At 34.5% G+C, this 27,997-nt stretch overlaps 1 protein-coding gene and 1 long non-coding RNA gene across 2 annotated transcripts; one reads left to right on the forward strand and one right to left on the reverse strand.

Annotated features, from left to right (window-relative positions):
* Positions 1-64: 64 nt before the first annotated feature.
* On the forward strand, positions 65-27,936 carry LOC132738391 (amidase-like). Its single transcript, XM_060725888.1, has 13 exons — positions 65-229; positions 2,287-2,397; positions 2,943-3,072; positions 6,337-6,509; positions 7,188-7,327; positions 7,455-7,655; positions 8,710-8,784; positions 11,401-11,557; positions 12,553-12,615; positions 13,108-13,241; positions 14,452-14,605; positions 15,294-15,479; positions 26,749-27,936. The coding sequence occupies exons 1-13, from the start codon at positions 208-210 to the stop codon at positions 26,751-26,753; spliced, it is 1,551 nt and encodes a 516-aa protein (XP_060581871.1). The 5' UTR covers positions 65-207; the 3' UTR covers positions 26,754-27,936.
* LOC132738399 (uncharacterized) lies at positions 19,432-26,229 on the reverse strand. Its single transcript, XR_009626872.1, has 4 exons — positions 26,130-26,229; positions 22,439-22,522; positions 21,612-21,740; positions 19,432-20,813 (listed from the first exon to the last, which is right to left on the reverse strand). It is a non-coding gene; the product is annotated as an uncharacterized LOC132738399 (long non-coding RNA).
* Positions 27,937-27,997: the final 61 nt, after the last annotated feature.

Genomic DNA, 27,997 nt, shown 5'->3' on the forward strand with positions numbered 1-27,997 from the left:
GAGACGGTAATGTCCCTTGGATCAGCAATTTTTCTCTCCCTTTATAAAATTGATTTTCTGATATAGACATAGCCTACTGTACTTTTACATTGCAGCTAAATCTATTTATAGGACTTGCGGTGTTTTGATGTTAATTTAATAAAAAAAAAAAGAAACCGTGACCTTGCATTCGATTAAACTTCATTTATCATACCTGTTATTCGCAACATGGCGGATAAACCAGGAGATGGTATGTTTTTTTTTTTTCATTTTAAACAAATTTCTGTGTTGTCTTTCAAGGCTCACATTTAGGTCATTTTCAGAGCTCTTTTATCGTCGTATTAATAGCATATGTAAATACACATGTATGTGATACGCAGCACACCTCCAGATTCATGCTGATTTTCTTGAAAATTTGAAAATCTATCTAACAGTATAATATTGTAAAGTTACCAAACGAATGCAATTTACACATTATCAATGACACATACAACCTATGTACATTACTATAAAGAGGTCAAAATATGCAAAAATAGCCCTTACTGCGTTAGTATAAACGCAGTAGAAATATAGTATTACACACTGAAAAATTCGGTCATTAATCGCATATAACATGCAAATTTTTACTAGAATTTTTAAGCTTTATACCTTTCCTAAAATCTTAGTACATTTTTCTCAAGTTTGATTTTATACATTGATATATTTTTGCTCATCTGGCCAGATCTGGAGGCGTGCAGCTTTAAAAGGCCTAAAAAGTTCTAAAATAGTACGCCGAAGTAATTAGGCCTAGGGGAGCGGTGGCCTAGTGATAAAGGTGTCTGCTTCTCAACCCAGAGATCATGGGTTCGAGCCCTACTAAGACTCTGGCCACGACCATGTTTCTTCATATGACACCGGCACTGAATGGTTCCAGGAAGCGGACTCGAAAGTGATTAATATAAGTTGCAAGAACTTGTTTCACAATCGAGCTTAAATAAATATGTTTAAACCAAGTAGGCCTGCAGATGGATGGATGGATAGGTGTGACGTAACGTACACAGGTGGCTGTGCACATCACCCACATTGTCCCTGGACCCCTGCTACAACCCTGAAAAAAAATTCACTACTAAAATTAAGGCTTACTATAAGATACTAAAGATCAAATTATATATAGAATTTTTTAAAGATTTTATCGGGTGTTTTGTATTTAGTATCTTATAGTAAGCCTTAAAAGTGAATTATTTTTGCCAGGGTTGTAGCAGGGATCCAGGGGCAGGGTGTGGTGGGGTGTCCTAACACTGATACTGCCACCTAGGGTAACGTAGCAAGGCCAGTAACCTTCCTGTCCCTTGGCCACCCCCTCCCCACCCCGCCGCTTGAAAAAAAAAAACACAAACCGAAAAGTATTTTGAAAATATAACAGGTGGCATTGCAATATTTGATTATGGTCTGCACTATCCACTATTCAATCAGCATCCTAGTGTTGATAGTTTTGTGCAGTCCAATTTACATAATTGGTTGACATTGTTGATATTTACAGATAGATTATAACGCATTTTATCCTTAACTTTAATAAAAATGTTTATACTACTTCTGGTAAGTTAAGTGTCGTGCAAAATTAGCATGCTAACAATTATAACAATGCGAACGGCAATTTATCAAGCAATATTTAAACAGGGTAAAGTCAATACCTCGATTAGTGGGGATAGGGCAAAATCTCACATAGAGATCATGCATAAATTAGCATATTGTGTAAGAGACATCTTGAAGAAATTCTAAAACTGTCGCTGCGTCCCTGCTGCGTCCATCTGCGACTGTGCTGCGTGCCTGGGTCCCCGTAGCAATTGTGCAGTAAGGCGCAAGTTAAAGGTATGCGAGGTATGGTGGTGAGGGCATATTAAAGAGACACCTTGAAGAAATTGTAAACATCTTTGGTTCTTTTGTTAATAAAACGCGTGTACAATAAACAAGTATTTTATTTCAGTTGACCGAAATAAAATCAGACATGAAATTTATAAGTGCAAAGTGTATAGAAATACTTGCTACTTCCCGAATACACAGTAGTAATTTGTATTGAGGTATTACATCCATGATATACCTCTCAGACGGAGTATTCTTGGGCGCTTCTATCTTCTTCCTCAACTATCATGGCAATGTCCGTCCCGAGCTCTGCCGAGCAGAGTTGTTGTTGTTGTTGTTTTTGTGTTTTTGTGTGTTTTTGTCTGTTTAATGATTCAAAATTTTATTTTAATAGTAGAAGCATTCAGTAATATGCCAAACAAACAGCAATTCAAATACTTGGATATTGTTTTCCCCCTTTATTTTCAGTCGGTTTGTTTAGAAACCGTGCTGCACGGACTCCGAATATTGCCGAACTGACTGACCTTGCCAATGAGTTTGGTCTACATTGTGAAGATGGCGAACTAGAGTATTATAAAGGTATGTCATTGAAATATTCTAGATTTGGGCTTTGTCTCTCGGGGTATTAAGTAGATAAGATAAAATATTATTTATGGCAATTGAACTGTGTTTCATAAATCCCATATTTGCAAGTTGTTTTTTTAGAACGAGGTTTTAGATCGAGGCAGCTCAAAATTTATTGCTATATACTTAGGTCAAAACTGTAAAACGATTGTTTGAATACTTGAGAATCTATTTTTGAAGAGGGTTTATCCATTACCTAATAAATTTTCAAAATAATGTACACAGGGTGTATAATCACTTTGTCTTTTGTTTGGGTAATATGGGTAATGGTCACAGGTAGCGACGGCGCCAAGATGTTCAAAGATAAATCTTGTTGCCAATTTGCCGACGTTACTTTAATTTCTTCATTTTAATAAATGCACGTCATGTTCAAGAGACGTATAGGAACCGACCAAGTTACAATGAAGAAAGGTTTTAGGTTTATCTATTTTGTTAATTGCTTATTCTTATATAATTAGTGTAAATATTAACTTCCATTTAAACCAAAAATGATGTTTCAGAGCACATAGATGAAACGCTAGCAGCAAGTTATCAAATAGTGAATGACCTTGTTGCACCTACACTTCCGGTTAAATATCCAAGAGCGCCTGGATTCAGACCGGAACCGGAAGATAATGTCTGCAATGCGTGGTATGATTTACCTGATTTACCTTTGGAAAATTGTCTGTCTTTTAAGCTTTATTTAGTTCGAAGCTCTTGTAGTGAATTTTTAATATTGCTGACCATGGATTGTCAGTCTGATTGTTACAAGAAACGAAGCTAATTCCAGAGAGGTTATCATCCGAAACATTCTGTCGAGTTTAACTTAAGTAGGATGGTCCCATATGGTACCACTGTTCTTATTATTTCCAGCAAATTGACATTACGCCGCCTGTCAATCAAGCTGGCAGGGGTCTTACAGATAAGCCAATCGGCGATCGTTATCAGTTTCACGCTAAGATGTCTGCAAAATCCACCATTTTCCTTAGACAAACTATTTGTATAAGACAATGGTGCAGCAGTATTTATACTGAAATTATTTTGATTGTTTGTCAATCTAAAGCTATTAAATCGGTATATCAAAGTTACCAACTATCCTGACATATTGACAGATGGAGTCAGTTAGTTCATTTTGCAAAAAAAAATATCAGCAACTTTGTATATATGAAGATAATAAGTTATATAGCAGGTACAAAAGCAGAGACATGTATATTATCTAGATGTTGTCTACATCTCTGACGAAAGTTAAAATAGAGAGAAATAAAGAATCCTAAAGAACGTACAAAACGAAAAAATTGAAAATGTTGCAGGCTCGGTTTGATTGAGTCTGTTCATGGACGGTAATGGAATGTGCAAGTAACCGTCCGCGCCCCCTAGCACCGGCTCATTTAACGTGACCTGGTAAAATTTGGAATTTTGAAACATCCGCAGATGTGTTCATATGGTGGTTATCATGGAACCTTTAATGTGACACATAAGTGCCATTCCATGAAAAGCGGCATAAGGTCCCCAAGTAAAAAAATGCGTTTGCCCTAAACGAGAAAACAATAGGCGGAACTAAATAAAATGGAATTTTGAATGGCGATCAGAGGTTATGAAGCCTGGCTATACCACAATGCATTAAACAAGGAAAAAAATACACAAATACTCTATTCCTTCCTTTATTACAATTATGTCTATTCATAATCACATAATATATTATAGGTCTGATATGACATTTCATCGTCGGATACCCACGATTGATAAACATGTTACATAAATTAAATAAATGTTAATGGTTCGGCCGTGGGTATCCGACGATGATGACATTTTTGTTCGTTCTTAACATAGTGTCAATAAAATGCTGCAGTAGAAAAATAAAATGCGAGAATATGCTATGAATATTTATGTGAAATTATCCTACCTAAATATTTCTATTAAAGCTCAATGAATTAAATTAAATATTTCGATACATCTGCTTCAATAACATCATACCTAATCACGGTTTTATTTTAAAACCGAGGTCTCACCGTCTGGTGTATGCGAAACTTATTTTGAAGTGAATAATATTGCGTTTTATCACGAAACATATCTAATGTACACATATACATATAATCATATATCATACTACAAAGTTACGCAAGGGCAATTTACTCATTTAATTTTAACAATTTATGCACAAATGCATTATATATAAATGATTTCTCACATAAAACCCTAAAAACATTTGTAAATGTTACTGTGTTATTGATATAATTTTACTATTTATATGTTCCGCTACTTAAATTTTAACTATCTTTGAATTTGTAAACTAAAATGATATTTTGTCAGTAACATCTTCCTCGAAGTCAACGAGAAATATAACAAGATCTTTGCCAAACGTTTTATTCATAATTAATGCATGAATGAAGTTATTTGTTACTTTTTTTAAATACCATTATACATTGAACTATTCAAGAAAAGTATTAAACTTTTATACCAAATTATATAAGGAAAATTCATTAGTAACTTTAGTGGCATAATAATTTCCTGTAAACGTCGGTACCGTGTTTTGTCTAAGGTTCTGAATGACCGGGTCACGTGAATCAGTGGGCGGAGCAATCTCTTCTCTGGCGTAATGTCAATTGTACAAATAAAAAGAACTTATATTAACTATTTTATTGAATTGTGTTTAGCTGTCGCATCTTGACTTTAAAATACACATGTCATTCATAGAATAACTCAATGATTTTAATTAGAAACATCTATGCGCGATCAGCCATGTTTAGAATGGGAGCTTATACGGAGAGCACTATATGGTACCGTGGTATGTTAATTGATGGCCCTTTTTGGCTTCAGTATAATTTTTTGTAACAGAATATGCTGTCACTACAGTTTCAGCAGACGACCTTCACGTGTCGGAATATGAAATTATAAGTTTAACCGTTAAATATGGGGTAAAATAAAGAGTTTTTTTCAGCACACACAGGCAGCTTTGGATTTTCCTATCAATGACAGAATTTATTTGAAATGAAAAATTTTTATAAACAATTTCTATCCGAATTCACAAAAAGCAGCACTTCCACTTTCACTATAATGGTGGAAACAGTATTTGGTAACATTCAATGTGTAAAGAAACAAATTTCCTATTACATCGGAATAGGCAAGGACGCGGTACCCGCGGGGAGTACTATAAATGCCTTTCGTTGCAAAGTTTTTCTTTATAAATATACAAAAAATGCAGATATTCTTCGTGAGTCTTCGTATTTGTAATTCAGATAACTTCGCGCCTTTCCGTAATTCGTATTTGGATAATAGTGAGTTCACATTATGTACGGTTTAACCATGTCAAAGAACGCTTTCTTGATTTCTCAGAGGGACAGAAACGGCCAACGTGTACCATATCTTTTTCAGTTTCAAAATACACTGTACCGGATCTTTGAAAGGGGTGGGGGGACCCAGTCAGTACATGTGCACATTGTTTAATTAATGTGTTGAATGTGTATTTCTTCCTTAAAAATATTGACAACGTATTAGAAAAGCCATAAAAAGTGAATATAAATGTTAAAGGAACATCATGCTTTAGAAACAAATACATTTTTACTTCTTTAGAAAGGGCAAACATGAATTTTATATCGTTTGAACACTGGTTTTAGAGAAATGTTAGATACCTGTTACCTGTAGGAAGGAGCCAAAATTTGAAATTATTTTAAAAATATAGCAAAATAAAGAAGAGAAACAGGATTTTGATTTCCATCAATGACAAAATTTATTAAATCAAACATTTATAAGATTTTATCTTTCCGAAAAGCACAAGAAAGCAAAACAGTTATTGTAGTTCCCAAAGTGTGCTAAAAAAACAAATTTGCTATTTAAGAAATACAGACATAAAGCCTTTGATGCATAAAGGGCCTTTGAAAAAATTGTTGCGTTGTGTATTTCTGTGTTTATACCTAGGTATTGGAGATGTGACATAGAAGGTGCCAAAGACGGGATTCTCAAAGGAAAAACGTTGGCCATCAAAGATAACGTATGTGTAGCTGGCGTGCCTATGATGAATGGATCAAAGATAATGGAAGGATATGTACCTGACATCGACGCTACTGTTGTCACTAGAATACTTGATGCAGGTAAGTCGGGTTTGATCCTTGGTCATTCCTGCGACAATTATGTTTAAAGGATGGGTGGGGTTTCACACTCTTTTCTTTTCATTTCCATGTGATTTATGTACCTTTTACATGCTGAAAAAGACGTGATATAAGTTTCTGTGTAGTCTTTCAAAGGTATATACAGTTATTTGAATTACTTTTGATTTTCTTCTTCATATCTCTAAAAGTGTAGCCCTTTCTACAATACGATTTTCCATAGTAACGGATGTTGTATTTCGCTCATGCGCATTCTCTGTAGATCGAAATACTAGATTTAATCATACTTAATTTTGGGATGACTTAAAGCAAGGAGAACGTAAAACGTGAATTGATAATTTTAACAGATATTTAGAGGATACATTGTATTTAAGATTTTTCTCAAAATACAGGAATTATTTTCATCGAGTGGTATGAAAATTAATATTTCATGAGTGGCGGAAGCCACGAATTAAATAAGATAATTTTCATACCACAAAATGAGAAAGATGAGGAAAATTTAATTTAAAGGAGATTCAGAATTTGTATTTCTTTTGCATGCAAATCGATGTTCTTAATTAATAATTTATGTAATCATTTCTGTTGTTCTTTTTTGGTGTTGCTGCAGCTATTTTATTGATGTTTGCTTATGATAATAATGAAGTGTTATGCAATTATTTTCAGGGGGACGGATTCTGGGCAAGACAAATTGTGAACACCTTTGCTTCAGCGGTAGTAGCTACACCAATGACACTGGGGCAACATTGAACCCTTTTGACAAGGCAAGATCCGCTGGGGGTTCAAGTGCTGGTTCCGCTGTTGCAGTAAGTATAAATATACCACTACATTCGGCTAGTAACGTATTTGTATTAATATCAATGTTTGTAAAGATATTTTAAAACAATTTGTAATGTTTTTTTGCACATGTATTTTATAAAGTTGCTATGACAGGTTGCTAATGGCGAAGTTGACATGGCAATAGGCGGGGATCAAGGAGGTTCGATACGAATTCCGGCGTCATGGTGTGGTATCGTTGGGCTTAAACCGACCTGGGGTCTCGTTCCGTACACAGGAGCCGTTCCTATAGAGACAACATGTGACCACCTTGGACCTATGACGAGAACTGTTCGTGATTGCGCTGTCTTGTTAGAGGTAAAAATTGTTCATCACATTTTCTTTATTCATGTAATAATATGTTTAATGTATAATGACGTCAAGACTTGCATTTACAGCTATGTATACAATCTGGTTAAAGTCAGCTTCTACATAACGCTAAGCATTAGGATCTGACGACCACCAATCATCGGGGGGGGGGGGGCGTTCACAATTTTTAAAGCGATGCAGTTTCCAATTTTAACCCCTGGAAACCAATACTGAGTAGGTAATTTTCACGATTTCGGGAACAAACATGGTGTTTCCATTGAAAATTTCGTCTATTATATCCAATTAATTTGTTTCAAATTACAAGTACATTTACTTCAAACAATTTGTTTTACTTCCACGGACAACGATATTTGATACTTCGTCTGTCTGTCTTTAAAGAACGGTTTTATTGCATGGCTCGGAAATTCGAATCACAATGAAGGCGAAACATACTCGGTGGCAATAAGATCTACATGCTAGAAATAAATAGACCTGAACTTAAAGTTAGTCATTGATGAAATGAGCAGACGTGAATTTTAGTCAGATTGCAGCTATGTAAGAATCACGGCGACGAGCGTGTCGGCAGACATAAGGTTTAAAAAAAAGAACTCTGGACCGGGACCAGCATGAAAAATAAAGAAACGACTGTTTACATACGACTGAAGAAAACTGCATACATACAAACGATATGCAGTTACAAAAATATTCTGAAACAACTAAAATCTTGATTTTGAAAGACTACCATGTTTTTAATTTTGAGCTTTTGAGCTGTCATACATGAATAGTGCAAAATCTTTACTTTTTTGTTGTAAATTAACCAGTTCGCGAAGAATGATCTTTGTTGACATGTTAAACTTCTATGATAGAACTTACACTATTGTGTGATCTTCGCTGATGTGGTAAGGTTTTGGGACTAACTGGTCTTTATTCAATTTACTTTCTGGATGGTGGGGGGGGGATAATGTGGCGATCATTGCCAACCACATTCCACGTGCAGTCATAGATAAGAAGTCGATAGGGTTGTGATTTAATAATCTGACAAATACTGTTTTATCCATTTCAGGCAATTGCTGGATTTGATGACGGTCAAGATCCACGCCAACCACGTGGCTTGAAAGTCCCCAAATATACATCACTGGTGAGTTATAAAGTTGGATCAGTAGAATTCTACTGCTGGAATTTACAAAGAAATAAAGCAGACGGCTGTAAATGTTATTTGAATACTTATTTAATTAAGCATGCTGGCGATAACTGACCAATGCAGACCAAGATCAGCCGACAAATCGGTGTCGTCTGGTCAAGAAACATGTATGCACCGTTCGCTCTTCGGTTTTGAAACTTTCCAAAACTGCAATGATAAAATGCTTTTGCCTAGATTGAAAGACGTATAAGTCAATTTGAGATAAAAAGAAAACGTATTAATGTTTAACCCTTTCCCTCATGAGCATATTGTGAAAAATGGCCGTTTTCATTGAAAAGCCTACTGTTACAAGTTCAAACTGCTATGAAACTATGAAAAATGCTTCAATACTAATCAAACTTGGCACAACTGTTGATTGGACCTCTGCCTTTGTAACGACATGCTCAATCTTAAATTTCCTGTTACCATGGCAACGAGGGGACATCTCAAAATTGACAAAAATCACTTTTTGCCTTGATTTTTTCCATAAAAATTTATTTCAAAGTGCTGCAACTTTTCAATGGTTTGAGATAGAGTCCAAGGCTTTTCAGCGTTGGTTACACGTTACCGTAGGATCGACCTGGGGTCATTTTTAGCCTCTCACAAGTCCAAAATTTTCTTGGCGAAGTGCTCATTTTTTTAGCAACATTTCTCAAACGAAAACATGTGTTTGGGGCCCATTTCTTCACTATTTGAGACCTAAAAGAGGGGGGATCGAAAGTGCGTTGTTTCGCGTATATATGAGGTAAAGGGTTAATTAAATGACTTGCAGAACGTACATATGTAGGAATGGTAACAGAAGGTTTGAAGTAAAGTGTATGATCCTTAAAAGAATGGATTCATTTTGTATATTTACTTTGGTAGTTTTGTTTCATTGTTTCGGGCTCTTTCACAGTTTTTATGTTTTTTTGTGTGTTATTGTTATTGTTCTTTTGGTATTGTTTTGAGGATAGTTTAAAGTTTTTGTTGTTGTTATTCTTTTTTTGTTTATTTTTTTCTCCAGCTATTATGAATTATAAAATTGTTTATTAGTTAACTTGACAATATCACTATTGCTTTGTTATTAAAGGAAATTGATCTGTAAATGCCTTTTAAGCACTGTCGCGACGCAGAATGCTATATACGGCAGTATGCCTTATGGATGGCATACTGCCGCAGGTTATATGGCATACTGCCGCACCTTTAAAGGCTTACTGCCGCAGTATGGCATACTGCGTTGGAAGGGGTTATGCAGTATGCCATATGCATTTTTTAATGGCATACTGCAGCACTTCGTCAATATTTTGAAAATATCAATTAAAGGGTCGTTTAAATGTTAAGAATTTTTAGTATTTTGCATAATAGAAAACCTCAGAAAGAATCCTTTTTCAATATTTAGCGGAATAAAACGCCAAGCCAAACAGACCGACCAAACATTTTTATGCTCCCCGAAAGCATATAGTCGCCGCTTTGTCCGTCCGTCCGAACTCTTGTCCGGAGCATAAGTCAAAAACTATTCAAGCTACTATCTTAAAACTTCTTAGATGGATATATCTCATTGTGGAGATGTGTAGTGCTTAAGAGCCGTAACTCTCTTACATAATTTTTGAGTTATTGTCTTTTGTAGTTTTTCATACTTTACTCTAAAACTACTAGAGATGTCATCTTTAAACTCAAGAGGTGGTCTCACGGAGCATCAGCGATTCAACCGGCTCCTGTTTCAAAAAGTGTGAAGTGTAAAACTTATCTTATATTAATTGAAAACGTTTTAATGTATTTTTTTAAATAAAAGAATCAATTTACAATTGTCATCCGATTGTCTGTTTTAAAGATAAAAGGTTTTCCTAAACATTTTTTTACAATTGCTTGATAACGACGCACTATTCCATATGATGTTTTTTCAAATTGCATAGTGCGTTCTTTATTGAAAGAATACAATCAAGTCAAACATTAGGAAAAAGTTTCAGTCTGAGCGAAAAACTCGTAGCCACCATTATAATAATTTATGAGCCTAGTTTTTTTGTTGTTGATTTTTTTTAATGACCGCTGATAACAAATGATCTGTAGTCTTTAAGCATGTATAATGTTGTTATGTCTATCCAAAGACAAAGTAAGAGCTAATATATGGATTAAACAGAACAAGTATAAAAAAATAACTGACAATGATCAAATACATGTATTTATAATAAAACATCTGATTGGTTGATTTCAAATAAGAGACAAATAAAGTGAAATAAGAGGTTTTCGCAAACTGGCGCATTCCGTCAATACGTATCGGCGGACAGCGGCAGTATGCTATGCGGAAGAAATAATATGGCATATTGCCGCATATATAGCATACTGCGTCGCGACAAAGCACTTCATTCTCAAGAGGTTTCCCGTCCAATCCCTCTTGTATCTCCCCTAATGCACCTATCCTGAAACACTGGAAAATGTTTAAACATCTTGTAATCGTTAACTTACTTTCATTTTTACTTGTTTTTTTTTCCTGAACTTAAGATTTTGCACAAGTTTTCATGTATTTGTGTAAGTGGCAGGTGCAAGAGTAAATAAATTTTCGGTGTTGATATTTAAAGTAATTTTTTTGTTTTACAGCTTGATGTGAAACTTGACGGTTGGAAGATCGGATTATTGACAGAGGGGTTTACAGATTGCGACGCCGATGTACAGTCAGTGGTTCGAGCAGCGGCTGAGCAACTGAATAAAGCTGGAGCGACAGTAGAGGAAACATCTATCCCTTTACATAAACATGGTGTGTTAAAGAAATGATAACCTTATTTAAAGGCACATTATGCCTCAAAAATCAATGTATTGTTCATCTTTGGAAGGGGGTAAACATTATGTTTAACGAGGTTTAATAATAGTTTTAAAGAATATTAGAAGCTTATCACTGTGTGTAAGGCACGAAAATGTGAAAAACTGTGACATTAAGGTAGCAAAACAAAAACAAAGTGGTTGTTAACTTAAATACAAAATACTTAATCACTATAGTTGCGACAATTCAGCTGTTAGGCCATTGAGCACTTTTTCAGAACACCAAAAGGGCCTTTAATAAAATAAAATAAGCAAATATATAACAATAGCAATAAGTATCATTTACTATATACATGTAATGTTGTATCATAAGTAACATGTTTAATTTCTAATCTGACAAACCTGTTTATTTTTTCTGTTTGTTTGTTATTCCTTGTCCTATTATTTTATATTCCTTGTTCTATTTTCAGAAAAAGCCCAAAGAAGTTATTATACATTGATCAGTACAATATTGATTCTATTGGACTCGTAACTACACAACATAATTCAAACGAGGCGTTAGAAGTCGTCCAATAGAATTCAGTATTATACTCATTAATGAATGAATAACAACATGCTTTATTTTCTATGCATACCTTGGCGGCGTTACAGATATTGTCCTACATCTCTCTATATAATATATAATAATATACATGATGATATTTGGTTTATTACAGAATTTATTTTAGTCCGATTGTGTCGGAGGCTTATAAGCTGATTGAAACACTTTCGAATCCGTTCCTGGAACCAACTAGTACTAAGCAATTAGTGTAAAGTTTTTTGCGCAAGGAAACAACGTCTTGCCCCATGTGGCTAGCGATCATTAGATTTCTAATCGGCCCTGTCGCCAAGTATGATAATATTTATAAACCCTTAACCTGCTGGAACCAAAAGAGATAAACATTTGTCATCAGTAAAGAGCCAAGCCAGCCTTCAGCTTGTTTTATATTTCAGGTATTGCTATTTGGTCCCCTATCTGTACGGAGGGTGCGTACCAGTGTATGGTTCGAGGGGCAGGTAATAAGCAAGCTTTCTATAATGGTCATAAATGTTTATTATAATTCTTATAAATTAATACTGATATTGTTATCAAGGTTAAATTTCACCACTGTTTAGAAAATTAAAAATCTACATGTATACACTAACATATAATGATGCAATAATGAACAATGAGCTTTCATGTGAATAACGCATTAACTCATTTGGACAAGAAGAAAAAAGTTGGCTATCATTTGTACTCTAGCCTATATTTGTATGAGATAAATGTGAAAATTTGAATTGATGACGGGGATAAAAGCTTCATGTGTGACATCTAAAAACTCTAAATTCTTTACCCAGAACCACTGAGCACATGTTTTTTCTTTCCAGCTCCCATGGGTTTGACATTCTTCGTATCTGGCACTGGATTTAAACCCCCCCCCCCCACCAAAAAAAACCAATTAAACAAACAAACAAAAACAATAGATTAACTAACCTGACCTTATCGGAAATTTTGCTCATATATTTTAGGTTTGGGTTACCATAACAAAGGATATTATAGTGAATCAATGATGAAGAAATTGTCACAGGGATATAAATCGGAGCCGAAACAACTGTCTGAAATAATGAAGTTAGTTATTTTGTTTGGAAAATATATGGAAAAGGTAAACTATGCGCAATATTTCTTTATTATGCTCCCCGAAAAATTTTGGGGGAGCATATAGTCGTCGGGGTCCGTCCGTCAGTCAGTCCGTCGTACGTCCCGAATTCGTGTCCGGCCCATAACTTTGTTATTTGAAGTCGGATTTTAAAACTATTTCACAGAAATGTTCACCATATTGAGACGACGTGTCGTGCGCAACATTTGGGTCGCTACCTTGAAGGTCAAGGTCACAGCATGACCTTGCAGCAAAATTGTGTCCGGCCCATAACTTTGTTATTTGAAGTCTGAATTTACAACTATTTCACAGAAATGATCACCATATTGAGACATTGTGTTGTGCTGTTTTAACGCTTTGAACTATGTCTGTGACATAACTCTGACACTACAAAAGGTATACCTTCCTGTGTCCAAAACCAATTCGGGGAGCATCAACCGGTTCAACCGGCTCTTGCCTATGAATGACATGTACAGTCATATTTTCTTACGGCTTTGTGAGATTTTGACGAAAGATACAAATAAGGTGCATTACAAGCTCTGATGATGGGTGACAACAGATTTTGGTTGTTGCTGCAAGCTGTTCCTCTAGAGATGTTAAATTTGATGTGAATTTATTGTGAATGTATTGTGAATTTATTGTAAATTTATTGTGAATATTTTCTTTGGAAAGACATAATACTGTTGTAACTTATTGTAAAGAGGTTATTTCTGTATAGAGGGCTGTTAAGTAGAGGTTATACTGCAGTTCAGTTGCCGTTAGTGTAATTTTATAAATCGAGATAGGTGTAAGGTCGTGTGCTTCACATTCTCTCATTGAAAGGGGATCATGATGTTGTGACCGGGATTTCTACCCAAGTCAGAAACATTTTCGGTTTTAGCCCAGTGTTTAAGATCGCTGAATTTGAAATTGTGTTTCCTCGTGCGGAGTGAGACTTAAAAAAAGGGTTGGAGCACCACACTAAATGCCATATTCCGGGATATGCCGGACAAGGTACTCGAACGAATGATTAATGCTAAAATGTTGCCTTTTCATACGTCTAATTCATAACTTCACACCAATTTAAATGAGAAATGTAAAAATTGTCAAAAAAGCGATATTTGCTGTTTTGTGAAATGATTTCTGCAAGCGTCTGAAGGTACTGCTTCAACACTGTAGTGAGTTATAGCATCAAGCAAATACTCTCGTGACAAAGAATATTATCAATATTTTGTAGGCCTATGGCAACCAGTTCTATGGTCGTGCACATAATTTGAACATGAAGTTGACGAAAGCTTATGACGAGGCGTTAAAGAAGTATGACGTCATCATAATGCCGACACTGCCATATAAAGCACCCCTGTTGCCGACAAAAGATTCTACTATCAAAGGTTTGTTTGATTAATTAAGCTTTTACCACCAGTATAGAGACAGGCGAGTCAGCATTTTGAAATACATGTAATTATAATAATGATAATAATAATAATTATTATTATATATTAATAATTATAACGAAATATTTATTGTAAGATTAAAGCAGGTAAGAATTAGACTGATAGAAATGTGATAGATTAGTATGGAAAAATGACATAGACGTTTGGAATTGGAACACTTCTAGGGGTGTTTAAACATTGCTTACTGTACTTCCTCATTTAGTCCTGGTAAGAGGGTGATTTGCATATAAAAGTTTTTTTACTTTTTTCATGTTATCCTGCTTTAAAAACTGAACACGCATTAATAAACATTTTCTCTTTTTTATGTTATCCTGTTCAAAACATAATTTGTACAATTTTCATATTATTTTGTTAAAATGGTATTATATAAAGATTTTTTACCTTTTTTTTCATTGTCCTGATAAAGAGATAATTATAAAGAGCCAATATTTAATTTTTAACTTTTTCATATAATCCTGTTTATAAGGTATTTTGCTTATTAAGACGCGACGAAGAGTACAATTTTTTCATTTTATTCTTTTGAGAGATAATTTATATAAAGAATTGCGATATACTTTTTGACTTTTTCATATGATCCTGTTAAAGACTTGATAAAGATGTTAATACTTTTGTTACCAATTTTCAGAACGCTTTAAGAATGCCCTAGGTATGATAAAAAACACAGCGCCTTTCGACAGCACAGGACACCCCGCACTGACAATTAACGCGGGAAAATCTGAAGGTCTGCCAATCGGGATGATGATTATAGGAAATCAGTTTGAGGATGCCAAGGTCATTCAAGTTGCATACGCATTTGAACAACTACAAGGAAAATCAAAGTGCTGAAAGCACTGATGGGGGCGCAATATGTGCTAAATTCGAGATTTGTATAGCAATCTACTTTAGGTGTTCCAATCTGATATCATTCTTCTTTCAAAGTTGAATAAGTGCCCATTTTGTACACAATATTATAGTATCGCTTCCAAACTCTTGTCAAAATTGAAAATCATGTACCAAGAACATACTAACAAACCCAGGCAAAATGCATAATTGATATCATATATATCATGAATAAACATTTTAAATTATGACATTGGATTTTGTTGGGAAACTATAGTTGCTTAACCAATTTTCATGTAAAGTACTTCCTTATGTGAATGTATAACACATAAATCAGTGTACTTACTATATTTATTCCAAGAAATGATTATGCAGATAGAAAATAAACAGAAAATTTAACTGTCTATAAAATATTTCTAAAATAAAACCAGGACTGTAAGAACAAACTTATTTTTTGTAGAAACCTTTCAAGCACAATAGATAATACATGTGAGAATGTAAATTGGAATGGATACATATAATCAAGTTGGCATTGAAAACAAGAGCCACTATCTAGCTTGGGCCATGCTTGGCTTTTTCTTATATTGAAAGTCAAACACATCAGTAGGAGAATATTGTAATATCTATTAGAGTACTCCTAGAAAACATAATATAAATGTATAAAGTAAATTTCAAATTTGAATAGTAAAGGTCATAGTTGAATGATAATTGTTCTTTTGTCCAAGAATGAATCAAATCATAGACAAAAACAAAGTTATGACAATGTGAGTGAATTTCAATTGTTTAACCTTGGAGGTAATGGTCATTTAAAGGTCAAAATATATCAGAAAAATTCAACATGTTGGTTCTGTGTTTGTTTGTTCAAGCATGATTCAAATCTGTAAAAAATAACAAAGTAATGACAATTCCAGCTAACTCCAAAGATATTTTATATCAAATAAAGGTCAAGGTCATATATGAACTTGAAGGGCTTTTGTCACAAAAACATGTCTCCCAAAACTGTGTATGGTTCTGATCACTCTTTTGAATTTTGGCAGTTGTACATGTGATAGATTTTTCTTTTTTTAACTCTTCGGCCATTTTGTGCAGAGAAACAGGACATGGCTGCCATCGTTGGATACCCACAATTGATAAACATGTCACATAACATGCAATCAATGATGAATATTAATGGTTCGGCCATGGGTATCTGACAATGAGAACATGCCAACAATGTGCACAATTAAGGATGGCACTGTACACCCCTGTTTAGTCCTGTTTGAAATCTAACCAGCAGTTTAAACATTACTTTTTTATATAAGTTAAAGATAGAAAACATTATCAATTTTAATCCTATACTTATTATGGGTATTTATTGGATTCATTATTCAAAATTAAATGAAAGAGCATGGAACAAAATATTTTCAAGATCTAGTAAAATCTAAATGTTTTTAAAATTTAGTAGAATCAAAATTTACAATAAATATATCAATAAATATACTATAAAGTACATTATAACAATACATGTATTTTGGATAATACACTCTCAGCTGAAATACTTTAAATGGGTGTGGTATTATAAATGTTTGTAAATATTGTAAGTTATCTAATCAATAAGTCTATTCTTAATACAAGAAACATGGCAATGCCATGAAACCAGGTTTTCAATTATCACCATTGTAGATAAATATGTTGTATTTGAAATACAAATACAAGCAACAAACAATGTAACTATGTGCAATGTAAAACATGAATAATGTAGGAGGAATTGCCACTGAAGAAGTGTTCACTATAATATTATGTATAAGGAAAAAAACAAAGTGCCATAATTAGGTCAAAAACTATCCAATCACAAAACCCCGACAATATGTGCCAGGGTGCTTGATGACAAAGCTTCTGTGAAAGTTTGAACAAAATCCGTTGAGAAATGTAGGACGAGTTCAGCACAGAAGAATTTGTTCACTATAATTATATTGATAATTCTGTATAATGAAAAACAAGTTACAAAGTAGACATGAAATAATATATCATATCTTTTTTAAATTACCTCCAAAGATGATATGACCTTTGACTGCCAAATCAAGTTAAAATCATGTAAACAGGATTTTCAATGTTAATGTCACTGTGACCTTGACCTTGGAGCCAGCCATGCGGAACATGCGTTCTGCACGTCATCTTGATGTGGTAAACATTTGTCTGAAGTTTCATCAAAATTCTTCAAAGGGTTGAAGAGTTACAGAGCGGACAGGATTTTCAATGTTAATGTCACTGTGACCTTGACCTTGGAGCCAGCCATGCGGAACATGCGTTCTGCACGTCATCTTGATGTGGTAAACATTTGTCTGAAGTTTCATCAAAATTCTTCAAAGGGTTGAAGAGTTACAGAGCGGACACAATTTCAAGTTAAAATCATGTAAACAGGATTTTCAATGTTAATGTCACTGTGACCTTGACCTTGGAGCCAGCCATGCGGAACATGCGTTCTGCACGTCATCTTGATGTGGTAAACATTTGTCTGAAGTTTCATCAAAATTCTTCAAAGGGTTGAAGAGTTACAGAGCGGACAGGATTTTCAATGTTAATGTCACTGTGACCTTGACCTTGGAGCCAGCCATGCGGAACATGCGTTCTGCACGTCATCTTGATGTGGTAAACATTTGTCTGAAGTTTCATCAAAATTCTTCAAAGGGTTGAAGAGTTACAGAGCGGACACAATTTCAAGTTAAAATCATGTAAACAGGATTTTCAATGTTAATGTCACTGTGACCTTGACCTTGGAGCCAGCCATGCGGAACATGCGTTCTGCACGTCATCTTGATGTTGTAAACATTTGTCTGAAGTTTCATCAAAATTCTTCAAAGGGTTGAAGAGTTACAGAGCGGACAGGATTTTCAATGTTAATGTCACTGTGACCTTGACCTTGGAGCCAGCCATGCGGAACATGCGTTCTGCACGTCATCTTGATGTGGTAAACATTTGTCTGAAGTTTCATCAAAATTCTTCAAAGGGTTGAAGAGTTACAGAGCGGACACAATTTCAAGTTAAAATCATGTAAACAGGATTTTCAATGTTAATGTCACTGTGACCTTGACCTTGGAGCCAGCCATGCGGAACATGCGTTCTGCACGTCATCTTGATGTGGTAAACATTTGTCTGAAGTTTCATCAAAATTCTTCAAAGGGTTGAAGAGTTACAGAGCGGACACAATTTCAAGTTAAAATCATGTAAACAGGATTTTCAATGTTAATGTCACTGTGACCTTGACCTTGGAGCCAGCCATGCGGAACATGCGTTCTGCACGTCATCTTGATGTGGTAAACATTTGTCTGAAGTTTCATCAAAATTCTTCAAAGGGTTGAAGAGTTACAGAGCGGACAGGATTTTCAATGTTAATGTCACTGTGACCTTGACCTTGGAGCCAGCCATGCGGAACATGCGTTCTGCACGTCATCTTGATGTGGTAAACATTTGTCTGAAGTTTCATCAAAATTCTTCAAAGGGTTGAAGAGTTACAGAGCGGACACAATTTCAAGTTAAAATCATGTAAACAGGATTTTCAATGTTAATGTCACTGTGACCTTGACCTTGGAGCCAGCCATGCGGAACATGCGTTCTGCACGTCATCTTGATGTGGTAAACATTTGTCTGAAGTTTCATCAAAATTCTTCAAAGGGTTGAAAAGTTACAGAGCGGACAGGATTTTCAATGTTAATGTCACTGTGACCTTGACCTTGGAGCCAGCCATGCGGAACATGCGTTCTGCACGTCATCTTGATGTGGTAAACATTTGTCTGAAGTTTCATCAAAATTCTTCAAAGGGTTGAAGAGTTACAGAGCGGACACAATTTTGTTTGACGCCCATCCGCCCATCCGCCCATCTGCCCATCCGCCCATCCGCCCATCCGCCCGCCATACCCCAATCTAATAACCAGGATTTTCAAAATTGAAAACCTGGTTAAAAAGAAACTTGCATCTTGATATTTTCTGTACAAACTAGAACTGTCATTGTCATAGCTTGAATACCCCCACATACCAATTTGTCAGAATCAACAGTAGTCATTTACAGCTCAGCCAAATCTGAGGGAAGTAAGCCAGTGCATTGCTAAGTTATATATTCTACATGTTTTAGTAGAAAAGATCAAAGTGAACTTTACCTTGGACCTACTGACCTCAAAACTAAAACGGCCATTGAATGACTTCAATAACACCCCCCCCCCCCCCCATTTCATGCAGCCTTGCCTGGAGGTGTTTTATGATGAATATATGAGACCATTTGAGCAGACAAGCTTATTGTAATAAAAGCCCCTGTGACCTTGACCTTTGCCCCGGTAACCTCAAAATCAATAGGGGTATTCTACTAATCTTGAATAACCTCCATGCCAAATATTAAGACTATAGGTCTAAGGATTCTTAGGTAATTGGACGGACAAGCTTTAATTAGCCAAGGCCCCTGTGACCATGACCTTAGACCTGAAAATAAATAGGGGTCATCTACTAATCATGACTAACCTCCATGCTAAATATGAAGACTGTGGGTCGAAGGATTCTTAAGTTATTGGGCAGAGAAGCTTTCTTCAGTCAAGACCCCTGTGACCTTGACCTTTGACTTGGTGTTCTCAAAATTAATGGAGGTCATCTACTAATCATGACTTACCTCCATGCTAAATATGAAGACTGTGGGTCAAAGGAATCTTAATTTTATGGACAGACATGAAAAATGCGACAGACGCCCGACGGCCGGACAAGCTGATTCCAGTATAGCCCCCTTACAACTTTGTTGTGCAGGGGTATAACAGATTTCAAACATTAATAAGTTAGCTCATCTTCTTGGTGATGAACTGGCGCCTCTATATTCAAATGTGGTTCTGTTCATACACAAGTTATCTCATGTTCTTCATGATAAACTCTCACCTTGAAGTTGATAGAGTTCTGTTCATACATATTTCAAAAATAGATAAGTGATCTTATTTTCCTGGTGAAAAACTGGTCGCACATTCAATATCAATACATATTATGTCACTCATTCAAGTTCTAGACATATTATAATATTTCAAATATTGGAAAGTTATCTCATGTTCTTGGTGAAAGACTGGTGACTAGTTTTCTCCTCAATGTCTTTTCTTTTTCTTATTAGATTAAGTCAAGTTACTATATTCATGAGGCTTTCGACATCACACATTCCAACATTGCAAATGGCAAGCAGTCTCCTGGTATTCCAATTTCTTTAAGTTTTGAAAAACCCAAATGTGTCAATTTCTCTAGTGTTTCCGACATGAAGACACATCTACATGCATCTGTCCTTATCACTCCTGCTATTACTGTTCTATCATACAAACGCCACTGTTTCCTGAAATATTTGTTTAGAAAAAGTTAACAGCAAAATAAAAATTCCATTATTTTTTTTTTTTTTTTTTTTCGGGGAGTGGGGTGGGGGCAATTTAAAGCACAATTTCCAGCTTTACTGCTTGATGAAGACCTTGGTGCACCTATGTGTATGATTTCAGGCACCTGGGTACCATCAATGTTCCATAAATGAGCTAGATAGCTTTCTCACATGAAATGATCCGTAAACACTTGCAGAGCACGAACCTACAGCAGTGAAAGGCTTAAAGGTTTAAAGTCAACCAATCGCCACAGACACCCCAAGTATTTTATCTATTTGCTAAGCAGCAATTTTTTCAAAATCATTTAAATTTATAAATGTGAGTGATTCTGATAAGCTATAGACAGCTACATGTAAGTGAAATCATATATGTCAGATATGTCGGAGTGCTTATTGTGAATATTCATTATTTTAAATTAATGTGAATTCTTCTGAGGTGAAAAGGAAAGGAAAGCTGAATTCCTAGATACATGTTACATGTCACAATTGTTCTTGTTATTAATTTTGTTCCTAATTTCTATTCTATAAGATGATATTTAAATTCACTGTAATTCCTTTTTATAAATTTGGATTTTTGTGACAATAGTCTATCCAGTGACAGAAGCTCACTGACTTAAAATAAACTATCCTGTGTCAGCCTTTAAACAAGTCAAGAAATAAAAGCTATTAGAATATAATAATTAAGAAATATCATATACAACCACTTCTAAATTATCATGTATCGCTTCCTTAAATGCCATGCTACTGAAAGAAACATTTTACCATTTATTCACTGCAAGGTTTGTCAGATTGACAGTCTCACATTTTATTTCATCCTCATTGACCCTAAAGCATCCTTAAAATCAATATCGTGCCGTTCACATTTACAAATCTGACATGTAGGCCGACCATCTGAAACAGAAAGTTGGAAAGATAAAATATAATTATTATTAGATATACATATAGTATCCCAATAATTATGTTAGTTGAAATCAATAGTCAAATCAATAATTTAAGCAGTGTTAGAAATTAGCAGTAGTCCTATAGCCCCTGAATACTAAATTTCTCCTCGGGCTACCAACTTTTCACAGTAACAGGCCTGACCAAGCCACTGTATTTTAAGAGGCAATACAAACAACTGTTTTGAACAAATTAATCGTGCCAGAGAAATGTCTTTTGGGCTAGTTAATATTCAAATCTGGTAGTCCGACCAGGCTAGTCGATTCAAATCCTAATTTCTTACACTGTTTAAGAAACAATTTGTTCAAAATTGTCCAAGAACAAAGATTTTTATAGTATACTATAGTAGTTATAGTGTATATACAGTATGTACTAAATGTCTTTTCAATCTACTATACTGTCCTTAAATTTTAAGAAAACAACTATCTTTAAAATCCATTGTCTCAGAAATTGCAAAACCAAGTAAATGAAATTGTTCTGTATTTGTATTATTCTACACAACTTCTGATCACAAAAGCTTCAAGGACATTAATGAGTGAATCAGGTCCTATCCTGAAAGATTGTTGCGTACAAGTTTGAAGAGAATCCATTCAAAAATAACAAAGTCATAGCCACTAATAGCAAAAATCAGGAAAATTTAAATATTTTACCTTGAATGTTTATATGGAGGTCAAGTTTAGTCTGGTCTATTTGAAGGGTTGTTGTGGCCAAGTATGAAGACAATACACCAAGATCTGAAAAGTTATGAAAGGTTAAAGTTTGTTGACAGCAACGGGAAAGCTGTCATGACTGTAACAATATATTTTGACCCTAAATGCAAACTGAAAGTTCTAGCCTATACACACTGTTGAGGATAGCCGTTGAGCATTTTTTCAATAATAAATAAATGCAATGATAAAATTGGTAACTTGCAAGTCTTCTAACAGTTTTACAAAGAATGAACATATATATTTTTTCCTAATAATTCTACGATGACGTTCAGCCTTTTATATTATAACAAGATATCGGAAAGATATATGAGAAATGAATTGGCCCGTGGACTTTAATGTCAATCATAGAGCTCTTATGCAAAATGTAATGGTAAGCAAACATCCAGCATGAAATTTTCAAGTAGCTAAAAGTGAAATAAAATTATTAAAAATACTTTGTCATAATTCAACTACTGTTGGAAATTGACCCACATGTTTGATTACAAATGTATCTATATAATAATGTCCATAAAAATATAATAAATTAATTTTCAGTCTCTTTCTCTTTGCGCTTTCACACAGATTTAAATTATTCAACTCCATGATTTTCAGAAGGAAAAAACTCTTTTGATCATCAAACACTACAAATTACTATTACAACTGTAAATTGCAGTCTGTGCGAAAGGCTGTCGGTCCTCGGACCTCCCCAACTAAAAATCAGTAGGGTCGACATAAATTTCGATACAGTCAGTTGTCATGTCGGAATAAAATTTCAGCCAGTTTGAAACAATTTTTGGCCTTCTGAAATATGCAAAGCTTCAAAGATCGATCTATCTTTTTAATTTTTGCTTGTATTCACAGACCAAGATAACCAAAATCACCGCAGGATACGACCAGTTTTTGCTAAGTAATGTAAGCCACCATCTTGTCTCGGTTTAATTTCTTTACCAAAACATATTTTTTCTCCAATCTTCAAAATTAAACCTTTGAAAGATGTACATGTATTGTTCATTCGGAACTGCCTCGGCTATTATCTACAATATTAACCTCGGAAACAATACGGATTGAAAGTAGTTCTACCACGTGGTTTCAGATGTAAACAGAAACAGAAATAATGTAAATCGAATGTATATATTTGACATCTAATGCCTGTTCCGGTACTCTTTTGCTTGAAAATTTGTCTGACAACAATTTGTAATTTAGATATGCCTATTGATGTTCAATTTTAAACAAATCCGACGAAATGTCAACAGGTTGGGTTTTTCACTTTTTGTACTTTCGGTTTCTACAACCATAATAATAAATATATAAATAATGAATTGTTTGCTTTTGTACCTATAATATCACTCATTTAAGGTGATCGTTTACTACATATATTGGAAATAAACTTGTAAACAACGCCCAGCATTAAATTACTTTTTGTTTACATGTTTATTTTCTTAGCGTAGGTTAGACCGAAATACCGCATCCGTTCTGTGTATTCATACTATTGTGTTCGAGGTCCTTATCCGAAGACTGACGGAAAGGGCTGAGTAGTTGCGATTGTGTATTGTTTTCTTGTGAATTATACTAATGTTTTATCAATTATGTTTCTGTATATTTTTTTCTTTAGTATCTTATAGTTGAGTCTGATAATTCATATATGCTAAATATTTTTCTTTATAATTATGGCAATATCCCTCCCCCATACCTACAAAAAAACCCTGTCAGAGTCCGGGCGTGGGAAAAATCATCAGTCTAAGGATACCAGTCCTTGCGGGTGGAATTTTTTTTTACTTTCGCATTGACTGAAATTGTATAAGATATTAAATAAAATCTTCTTTTAGAAAAACAAGTTTGCATATTATTGTTTTAGGCAACTCATTTTTAAAATGCTGTACAGCTAGCCTCAACAGTGAGTATATGCTAGTCGTATTTGACTCGCATACAGCCAATACTGGTTCATACTGCTAGCCACTGCCTATTCCTCTACCAATTCCATGAATACTATTAGTATAATAATCAAATAGATGTTAAACAATAAAAGTAATGATGACTTAATATGATGTATATAAAATTCCGCTGCTAAAGACAAGTTGTTTTTATTGATTGTTTATATCAACAAAGGTAATGAAATAGATAAATACAGAATCCCTAAAGAAAGCCCAACACGGCAATACTGAAAATGTTGCAGGCTCGGTTTGATTGAGCCTGTTCATGGACGGTACTGGAAAGTGCAAGTTACCGTCCACGCCCCCTAGCACCGGCTTAAGCAGAATTCAACATTTAACATGAACTGGTAAAATTTAGAATTTTGAAACATCCGCAGATGTGTTCATATGGCGGTTATCATGGAACCTTCAATGTGACACGTTATGTGTATTAATAAATCCTTACAATTATCAAGAAAATAGAACAATTATTTTATCAAGCATGTAAGCAATAAAGACGTAATTTGACTGGTTTACAGAGAAAAATAGTTGAAAGTATCTTGACAGGTATTAATTGGAAATAGATACACAGTTCAACTGTTAAATGGAAGCGGTCAATCAGCTGTTTCGAAAATGAAAGTACACACCAAAAACACTTCAAATTCACATTCTTTGCGTAATTAATTTACAGAGTGCGTAAATGAACGCAACAAATTGTTAACGGTAAACATTGTACGTTTTTATTTGATTTTAAAGCGTAAAATATGCCGATATTCACATTATCTGGAATCTGTTATATTTAATAATATAATCAGTTATCTTAATTCTTATTATTATCGACCTGTGGTTTTGAATTTTAATACAACTACTTTTTTCAGATATAAATGTCTATAAATTTACAAATAAAAAATCTATAAAATTATGGACTGACCATAAATATCATGAAATCCTACATCTGATGAAGGCAAAACTGTGAAAATCAGATCTACATGTATGAAATAAGTATATCTTATTTTAAGTCATATTGAATTACGGACAGGGCAGACTGTGACTCAAGATTAGGCGGACCGTGATTTAAAAAGTATTTATATGTGGACTAATGTAATAAAAGTATTAAATTATTGATGTCCCAAAATACGGTCCGCCTAGTCTCAAGTCACAGTCCGCCCTGGTACGGTCCGCCCTGTCTCACGGTCCTGCAGGGGTCATATTGTATTTAACAATTATAATTATTATACTAGTCCTTTAAATTTTGGGACCTCTCATAGGATAGGATTTTATTCATTACAGGTCTGGGGCACTACCTCCAGTCCCTTGCAAAAATCATGATCATAAAATTGAAAACTATCATTTTTCACCAATTATTACATTTTACCTGTATATCATGACAAGTTTTGGGCCTATCTTGTTAAGCTTAGATAGCTAATACAGTAAATTGAGTAATAGACTGATAGAGAATGTGTTCAAAAAGTAGTCAAAAATGTAATAATAATTTAAGAAAATATCCTTCCAGGTTTCTAAATAAGTCCAGATATTAATTATGTGGTTTCAACAATAAAAAATGATAAGAAAAACCAATATGTTAATAAATTGAAAAGTGGACCGAGTTGAAAAAAGGCCGAGCTGACACGGGGCCGAGTACGTTTTAGGGCCGAGCTGACACTGCACTAAAATTAGCAGTCTATCAAGCGAAATATATCAATAGCTTTACCAGATTGTGAAGAAAACTTGATTATACATACGGAATTGATTGCAACCAAAATATCAACGTAATAGCTGTGACTTCCTATATTGATAGCAGATCTTCTCAACCTTTACTCGGAATAACTGACCAAGATGGCGTTCGGGAAAATGACGTCAGAGGGAAAATAGTTCGTATTCATACGCATACAAATTTTTACTCTGTCATTCACACTTTTTAACCATTTTAAGCTTGAACTGTTGAAAGTTATCTAATTTGAAAATCGTATTCCATCTTCCTGAATTATTGTGTTCTATGATAGTTAGTTAATTTATGACTTGATAAAATTGGCACCAAATTTTTGTAAGTACTCTGGCTCTCATGCATCGGGAACCAGAAGGTAGAACAAATAAACTGGTTCTCATTAAATTTTTATCGACTGCTAGCGTAGTAATATTCAAATCGCGTAAAGCAATGGTATTTGTAATTTTGTGATAAAAGGATTTAATTTTAAGTAATAAAATGACCAGTCAATTTTATATTAGATAAGGTATAATGATGATCTGAATATTATGGCAAAATATTGGAACTATTTTTGCTCAGCGCAGCTAGATAGCCTAAACGCGTTCAGAAGGTAGTAAGCTGAATTTATCGTAATTACATTGGGGGCTTGCGCCCCCAATAACGCGGGAATATTAAGAAGAGCGTCCTGTGTGCGGAGAACTTTATTTTCTTTGTGGAAAAAAAAACAGATTTAATATGATACATGTATCTAGATACTTTATTTAGGCTGTTCCAAATTTAAAAGAAAAAAGGAGAATAGAGTCTCTCTTTCTCTGTATATATCTATGCTTTATATATTTTAATATATACGAGAACTTAGCTGCTTATTCGTTTAAGATAAATATGAAGATATTGTGAAAGCTTTGAAACACTCATTAGCTGTATTTGCATAAATGTTTTACCGTATTTTTCAATGTACATGTCTTAATATTCGAGATATGCTTACATGTAAAGCTTTTTGAAAGACTGTAATTGCATGCAAAATGTATATTATATATTAAAAATATTGACAGATACAATTGTGATGGAGCGACAGTTGACATTATATAGAATACATGTATATACATGTATCTGCGTAAAATATAAAATAGACTGCCCCACTGTTTTTATGAATTGAACGTTACTAGTACATTTCGATGGATATTAACAGAAATTACCTTGGCCACATGGGTACATTATCGTTCATGTGAAATAAATGATAAAATTGAAAGGAATTATATATGTAATAGAAAGAGCATCGAAACACGAGGCTATCTGTATTGTACGAGTGGGTGTAGCCCCCGAGAATTAATCAGGTTGCCGAGTGTTTTTGATGTTTTTTCTCTTTTGTATCATAGTCAAACATAAAAACACGTCTCTGTTGTCACAATATGAAACCACGGGTAAAAGTAACCAATGAACGAGCATCTGAATATGATATTTCTGTCGCTTTCCCTTTCTCTTCCGTCACAATAAGTTAACCCCAGCAAAAATGAGCCAATCAATGGGCATGCTCTGGAGTGCGGGTAACTTATACCTGCACTCCAGTTAACGCACTGTGCATGTATATGTATACGATTTAACTCTGACACATTTTCAACAGAAAGGTCCCCAAATTCTGATATAAGGTGAAATGTAAACTTATTTTATCTGTTCACTTGGATGTCATTATGTAACTTTAAATGTAGAGAGGAACTCTCATGAACTGCTTGCAGATGTGTTTTACATAATCATGTATTTTGAATGTAGAATAATATTACAGAAGATTTTGACATGACTTTATTGATATTTTAATATGATAGAAAAATATATGCTTACTAAATGAATTATTATATGTTATGTTTTCAATGATTCAAGTACAGTGGTATCAGGTTTATAAACGACAAA

This window comes from Ruditapes philippinarum, unplaced genomic scaffold (assembly GCF_026571515.1).
Source record: "Ruditapes philippinarum isolate M1 unplaced genomic scaffold, ASM2657151v2 ctg1450_1_1_1_1, whole genome shotgun sequence".
Taxonomy (NCBI): domain Eukaryota; kingdom Metazoa; phylum Mollusca; class Bivalvia; order Venerida; family Veneridae; genus Ruditapes; species Ruditapes philippinarum.